Genomic DNA, 8,214 nt, shown 5'->3' with positions numbered 1-8,214 from the left:
ATCGAAGACTACTAGATAATGATGTTCAAGCAGATCTTGTCAGTAGAAAAAGGCGTGAAATTCAATTTTTTTATGAGACAACAGCCCTTCGCGCCTACATTTTTCAAATTTGCCGCCTTTTTCTAGTGACAAGATCTGCTTGACCAACTTTAGCTACTATGGCCTATGGTCTTGGCCTATTCAGAAGGAAGAATTAAAAAAAAACTTGAATAGTGACATTGACAATGACAGTTGTTGCCGCACTTTGCCGTTGTTGTTTGTTAATTTTGTTTCCCTCTGTTATTTGTTTAAAAGTAGTGCGCTATTTATCATTTACATAAAATAAATTCTCTTGTCCCACACACTCCGTGTGTATTTACACAACAGCCTATACCGGTAAACAATGGATACAAATCTCGCGGAACTCCGTAAGCAATGTATGACGAGTCTCTATCTCTGCTCGGACAACATCACCAAATATCTGGACGAAGAGAAAGAAGAAGAATTCGCGAAGTTGAAGTCTTATGTGGAGGACTATTGCATGCTGGAAGCACAGGAGGATGTCGCTAAACAGGCGTTGGCGAAGGCAGAAGTATGTATCGTTGACACGGCTTTATTTTCGAAACCTCTGCTAGTTTGATATTTGTTGGTAACTGTACAAGCTTATACAGTTCTTTCCAAAACATGTGATTTTTAGGGTTCCATACCGAAAGGGTAAAGACGTCCCGTCTTTACCTATTACTAAGACTCCGCTGTCCGTCTGTCTGTCTGTCACCAGGCTGTATCTCATGAATCCTGATAGCTAGGCAGTTGACATTTTCACATATAATGTATTTCTGTTGCCGCTATAACAACAAATACTAAAAACAGAATATAATGAATATTTAAGTGGTCTCCCATACAACAAACATAATTTTTTTGCTGGTTTTTGTGTATGTGTGACGGAACCCTTCGTGCGCGAGTCCGACTCGCACTTGGCCGGTTTGTTATTCCTTACAATATCTTATTGTAGTGTCCTATAAAGGGTTAAATATAGGAGTAAAACTGTTAACTCATATAATGCGTACGTCATGTTCACAGGAAGAAACAGATGCTTCAAATGTGGACTCCCTCCAAGATAAGTTTAGCCAGTACCTCATAAGCTTGGCGAACAAGAGGCTCAATGTAGCCAAGCACCCGTATATGGTGGAAATGAACAAGAGGGTGCAGCGGGGCCTGAAGGATACCAGGAGTAAGTTCATATATACTATAGCCTCATGCTGCTCACCATACAAAATTATAGCCAAGAAAGTTAGAATTTTGTTGTATTTTCAATCGGGTTGAATTTCATTTGTTCCTTCATGCTACCTACTTTGTTTTCAATTAAGGTTGACATTCCATCGAAACTCGAGTGTTTGTGCCGCCCAATGTACTACATCTTAATGTACATTGGGCGGCATGAGGATAGGGCTTACTGATTATTGTTTTAATATCTCAGGTACCAATATAATAGTTCTGTTGCCCCTATTTTATCTGAAAAATCTGTCATTTCAGTATACAAGCAGAATGATTGTGTTATTTGTAGTGTCCGACCGAAGGTTCGGTTTCGGTTTCGGCCAGTTTCGGCCAAAAAATCATGTTTCGGCTGAAGTTTCGGTTTCGGCCAAAAAACGGCCGAACCTTTCGGCCGGGCCGAAACTTACGAAATGGTACTTCGGACAAAGACCAAAAGTTGGGGAATAACTAGGACAACAATATTAATACCTACTTAAACTGATTCATGTATAGGTACAGATTAAGTCTTAAGAGGCTGTCAATATTACCTATAACGCGCACACTGTCTAATTGTATCGGAGTGAATGAGATAGCACTGTCGCATGTTACTGGGCCCTAGGCAAGAGAATAATAAGAAAACACATCTTTCTCGCGTAATCCCGGAATTTTTGCCAAGCCGTGGCAATGGGAATGGGAGCCTGGGGTCCAATAGACAACTAATCCCAAGAATTGGTGTAGGCACTAGTTGTTACGAAAGCGACTGCCATCAGACTGACCTTCTAACCCAGAGAGTAAACTAGGCCTTATCGGGACTAGTCCGGCTTCCTCACGATGTTTTTCCTTCGCCGAAAAGCAAATAGTAAATATCAAATCTCAAATTCTGCATACAGCATGTTCTGTTGTTCAGTACAGGGAAATAAGTTTGCGTTTTTAATTTCAATCTTCAGGCGTTGGCCGAGTATCAGCTCGGCCCGAGTCGAACGATATCTTTTACGCTCTTATTCACTCACTTATTCAGTCATCTTCCTATCTACCTCTAATGGCAAATTTTAAGCGAGGCTGCTCAACTAGTGCCGCAAAGTTGATTTTCTCAATAGTTAATATTTTGCGAGGCGGAACAGTTGACTATCGATTAAAACGAAGAAAAAACCCTTAAAAGTGTCCCCAGTACAGTTTTTCATACGAATGCTCGACCTGAGCCTCACTTTTTACCTCAATTTACCATTGGTTTGTGTTCCACATGTCCTCTACTTCAGCTTAGCCTTTGGCCTCGCTGAGCCATGCTCGGCCTGCGGTCTCGCTTTTTAATACAATGGACATAGGTTGAAGTCTGTGCTCAACTACTTATCCTGAAGCCTGAAGCTCGGCTTTCGCATGAAAGTTCGCCTCACTGGGGCACTTCGGACTTTTAGGCCCAGGTGAAGATCGGTACCCGGCCTTGCGATATTGTTAACAAAAAATTTCGCGCTCGCTGCGCTCGCGATTGTGGTTGGTTTTTTGGTTGACCCTGTATATACAAATATACATGTTAGCTTGACTGGTGAATGAATAGAGTTACTTAGACCAATAAAATTCTGCAATGATTTTGATAGCATACGCAGTGCAACTACTGCAAATGTTATTTATACGTCATAATTTACGGCTTGACTCCTTGGCGCTGCGTAGAGATGTAGCCTCGCTCTGCATTTTCTATCGCATGTATAACGGGGAGTGCTCCGAGGAATTGTTCGGATTAATCCCTGCCGCTTCTTTTCGCCATCGCCCTACGCGACAACATTACCATCTTCATCACTTGGATGGTTGGCAGTCCTCAACTGTGCGTTTCTCCAGAAACTTCCTGCCTCGCACAGCCAAACTGTGGAATGAACTGTCGCCAGCGGTATTTCCGGACCGATACGACCTACAAACCTTCAAGAAAAGAGCGTACTCCCATCTTAAAGGCCGGCAACGCGCTTGCAACCCTTCTGGTGTTGCGGGTGTCCATGGGCGGCGGTAATCGCTTACCATCAGGTGATCCGTCTGCTCGTTTGCCTCCTATTTCATAAAAAAAAAAAAAAAAATTCATAGAATATTGACGTTTAAAATAACACTTGCACTGCGTGTGTTATCAAAATCGTTGCAGAATTATCTTGGTCTGACTCTAGTAATTTTCTTAAAAAACTGCTTAAGTAACATCAATCTCAAGGACATTGGGTGTTGACAGCCCCATAATATGTGTGTAAAAGCGTTTTATGTCATTTTTTCAACGATTTTAACAAGTATACAAAAGTTTCGGTTTCGGTTTCGGTTTCGGCCGAAACTAGAGCCAAAGCCGAACATTCGGTTTCGGTTTCGGCAATAAAACATGTTTCGGTCGGACACTAGTTATTTGTCAATTGAATTGACATTTTAGTATCCGGAAATTCTGGGATAAAGAAACACAGTGTACTAGTGTTGAGTTGGATCAAGCTAACTTAGCGTGGCATTTGTCAAAATTGTTTCAAAATATGACATTTACACTCCCCCTCTTTAAAGGTTTAAGCTAAGTTTGCACCAACTTGAGCATACGAACACGCCCTCTTTGTTATGCTCAAGTTGGTGCAAACTTAGCTGAACGCTTTTCCAATCTACAAGTCGCTGCCCCAATATTACAGGGTTCTATGTTTCACTTTTATCGAGCTGAAATTTGAACATTGTCATAGTGACATTAAGTCGAATTTCAACTATCTTGAAAATGTAACATAGAACCCTGTAATATTGGGGCAGCGAAGTGGTCCCATAAAATCCTAATATATTCCAATGAATCCAGCTTTGATTATTTGTTTGAAGATAAGTCACATTTCCCGAAAGTGCAATCTAATTTGAACCTTAAGCAGGCCACTGACGAGCCTTCCAAATGGATGCCGTTACAATGGATTCATCCAAATGGACGGCATCCTAATATTAAACATTGTACGTTTTTGACATTCACGGACCGATTTTGGATTGCAGCCACGCTATTTGGACTGTTGGAAGGCTCGTCAGTGGCCACCTTTAAAAAGGAATAATAAACTTGAAAGTCTATTATCTATTATTATACTCCTTGTCTTTGTACATTTATAGTTTGATCTGCTTTTAACCAGATTATTCAATTCCTTTCTTTTTCAGGTAACTTAGAAGAATCTGACTTAGCAATTACTGAATCTGACAATAGAATGGTAAGTGCTGTATTTAATCATTCTGCATGCATCTATTTGTCTACCTGGATCAAGGATTCAAAACCTATCCTATATGTACCGTAAAAACGCGTTTTCCCTAGTTGAAGCTAGTTCCATATCGCTTCGCAGTGAATATGAGTAGAAAACTAGTTAGCCAATTTGTGAAAACTAACTAACCAACCAAGACATTGCAAAAACTAGATTTAAATAAAAAATTCTAGTTGGAATTAGTTTTCACCAAGGCCTCACTGAAAACTAGTCTGTGCGAAACTTTATATACGTCTAACCCACTTCACTACACCTTATAAAACAAAGTCCCCCACCGCGTCTGTCTGTTTGTGTGTTTGTATGTTTGTTCGCGATAAACTCAAAAACCATTGAACGGATTTTCATGCGGTTTTCACCTATCAATAGAGTGATTCTTGAGGAAGGTTTAGGTGTATAATTTGTTAAACCCGTGCGAAGCTAGTCGCTAGTCTATAATATACTTCTTTTTACAGATTGATCCAATAACGAAGAAACCTATAGAGGATCCAGTCCGGAACAGGCTGTGCAATCATGTGTACGAACGGGCCTCTATCATGCAGCTGCTAAGCGTGAACCGAAGAACCAAGTGCCCAGGTAATATTTGTTAAAATATCTAAACACAAACAGATCAAACCATACTTACATAATTTGTTGGCAAAACCGAGACCCTATTACTATGACTCCACTGTCCGTCTGTCTGTCACCAGGCTGTAACTCATGAACCGTGATAGCTAGTTAGATACAGTTGAAATTTTCACAGATGATTTATTTCTGTTGCCGCTATAACAAAAATACCAAAAACAGTATAAAATAAATATTAAATTGGGGCTCCCATACAACAAACGTGATTTTTTTGCGTAATGGTACGGAACCCTTCGTGCGCGAGTCCGACTCGTGCTTGGCCGGTTTTATTAGTACAAGCTTTTATCACTGACTGTACTTTTCTTTCCACAGCCAGCTAATACCTACTCATCGAGACAATTCTAACAACCTCAATTAGTTTGCTTTGTATTATCACAGAGTTCCCATGGCCACCTCCTGTCTCCATCATTATATCAGCTCCATGTCATCAACCCCCGTAGCACGGTCGCGTTTTTATCGCTTGTCACCATCCCTGTCACGTTCTAACAAGTATGTAAGTGCGAAAGGGACGCGCATAGTGATAGGCGATAAAAATGGAACCGTGCTAAGCCCGCAACTCATCATAATATTGCATTGTCATCCGATTTACATATTTATGCAAAATTTTAGCTCAATCGGAAATCGGGAAGTGGGTCAAATTTAGCTTCCAAGATTTGACGCACACTAAGGCCCACTTGCACGGGTTAGCGGTTAAACCGTTAACCTAGTGTCAAATTGTATGGGTAACCATGGCAACTCCAGGTTTAACCGGTTAACCCTGGGTTAGTGGAATGGTGCAAGTGGGCCTAACAAACTAACATTTTAACAGGGCAAGTTAAATTAAAGCTTGTAAACAGTATTTATATTTGACAGACGATATTGTCACTACATTTAAAGACATAAAATATAGTGACGATATTGTCTGTCAAATAAGCTGTCATTTAATTGTATCAGTAATTTTATTGCATTTTTTGTCACATAATGTGACCCTGGTAGTCTTAATCAAATAATAATGTAATATAACACCATTGTGTTTCCAGTGGTCGGGTGCAGCAACAAGCAGCCCGTGGAGCCCCACCACCTGGAGTCCGACGAGGAGCTGAAGTTCCGCCTGACCTTGGACGCTCACTCCACCATGATACAGGGCGGTGACCCGCTCGCCTTAGATGACACCATGTAGAACAGCGGTCGGCAACAGGCGGCCCGTGGAGCCCCACCACCTGGAGTCCGACGAGGAGCTGAAGTTCCGCCTCACTTTGGACGCTCACTCCACCATGATACAGGGCGGTGACCCACTCGCCTTAGATGACACCATGTAGAACAGCGGCCGGCAACAGGCGGCCCGTGGAGCCCCACCACCTGGAGTCCGACGAGGAGCTGAAGTTCCGCCTCACCTTGGACGCTCGCTCCACCATGATACAGGGCGGTGACCCGCTCGCCTTAGACGACACCATGTAGAACAGCAGCCGGCAACAGGCGGCCCGTGGAGCCCCACCACCTGGAGTCCGACGAGGAGCTGAAGTTCCGCCTCACCTTGGACGCTCACTCCACCATGATACAGGGCGGTGACCCGCTCGCCTTAGATGACACCATGTAGAACAGCGGTCGGCAACAGGCGGCCCGCGAACCTCTCACTTGCGGCCCGCGAGTCCCCCTGGCTATTCTCTATGTAATATTGTCAAATGACAATGTCTGATAAAGTCACACATATTAACAAAGTGCGGCCCGCGTCAACTTCGTTAACTACTATGTGGCCCTTGGCTGCTAAAAAGTTAACGACCGCGATGTAGAACATTAGGTATACGGTACCATGTAGTACAGTCGACGTCAATGATATGTTTACACTTTTTAACCTTATGCCTTTGTAATAAGACGAAAAATGTAAACATATCTTTGACGTCGACTGTTCCATCGCCCACACTGTTAACTGACAGTTCGTAAACCTTAGTACAAAACGCATAAGGTCCACCGATGGACAGTTAAGAGTGTTGCTGATTGTACCATTAAATGACGTAAAGTAAGGACGAAGCACGAAGGATTTCGTACATTGACCTACCTGTTTCTATCTCTATCGCACGCGCGTAATTATATTGCTGTCTCGCGCATGGTGCCCGCGGTCAATGACACTGCGAGAGGAACATGGGGACTAACGGGTCGGCCACGACATTGCGTGGCTGGCGGCGGCGTCAAACAGGTGGGAACGTAAGGTCCAATCGCTGTGTCTAGCTCGAACCTATGGTTGCCGCCGCCGCCGCCAGTCGCGCAATGTCGTGGCCGAGCCGTACGTTTGTATGGAAAGGCGGTCCACTGTCGTCTTAATGCTATGCTGGTTATAGTCTGCATTGACAACCGACAAAGTTTATGTCATTAATCTATAATTAGTTGATAATTATAAGGGTCGTATTCCACCTGTCCAATTTCTTTGTCCAATGTCAGTGCGTCTCACTCTCTCATTAAAGCAGAATGTGAGACGCAATACACATTGGACAAAGGAATTGGATAAGCGGAATAGATAGTCGTTGTTAATTTGGAAATTAAAAACAACACAATTTGAATATAGTTTTATTTAACCATTAAAACTAGATCTAGATAATAGGCCTGGATTTATAGTGCAACATAAAATAGTAGAAATTATATAAAATTAACTAAAAAATCTCCATACAAAATTGTTGCCACGTTTAAGCATTTTAAGTCAAAAATGTGACCGTTACGTAGGAAGTGGCGCCCTCAATAATTTTCTACGATTTCTTGTTGGACTATAAACCCAGAAATTTGCATTTAATATCAGTTAAGAGCGCTCTTACAAGAAAAGTCGAAATAATGCAAAATTGATGATACTAGTCGACGAAATTCAGGACTTTGCGCTCATTATTAGAAACAATGAGTACTTGTTCCAGTAAAAGCGTCTTCTTATCTTTATAAATATCGTTGTAAATATTAGAAAAAGGACTTATTAAATTAGTAATGATTTTTTTTCTGATGGTCGTTTCCGAAAAACCCCGTGAAGCACTGAATGGCGAGCTCTTATTTGGAAATGTTGAGAATTTTACTCTGCTAAACCTGGCTATTTTGTGTTACTAATACCCTGTACTTTAGGCATATCAAACTATATTTTTCCTACATACCTTTGAGAAAGAGAAAATCAAAGTAAAACGAA

The 8,214-nt window shown here is 41.9% G+C and overlaps 1 protein-coding gene across 1 annotated transcript; it reads left to right on the top strand.

The window, feature by feature from the left end:
* The first annotated feature begins 276 nt into the window (after positions 1–276).
* Positions 277–7,252, top strand: LOC134793394 (E3 SUMO-protein ligase NSE2-like). The gene is made up of 5 exons (XM_063764969.1): positions 277–571; positions 1,060–1,210; positions 4,360–4,409; positions 4,910–5,030; positions 6,098–7,252. Exons 1-5 carry the CDS (start codon positions 383–385, stop codon positions 6,235–6,237), a joined length of 651 nt encoding a protein of 216 aa, XP_063621039.1. The 5' UTR covers positions 277–382; the 3' UTR covers positions 6,238–7,252.
* Positions 7,253–8,214: the final 962 nt, after the last annotated feature.

Source organism: Cydia splendana, chromosome 9 (assembly GCF_910591565.1).
Source record: "Cydia splendana chromosome 9, ilCydSple1.2, whole genome shotgun sequence".
NCBI lineage: Eukaryota > Metazoa > Arthropoda > Insecta > Lepidoptera > Tortricidae > Cydia > Cydia splendana.
This window is presented reverse-complemented; position numbering and strand designations above follow the sequence as displayed.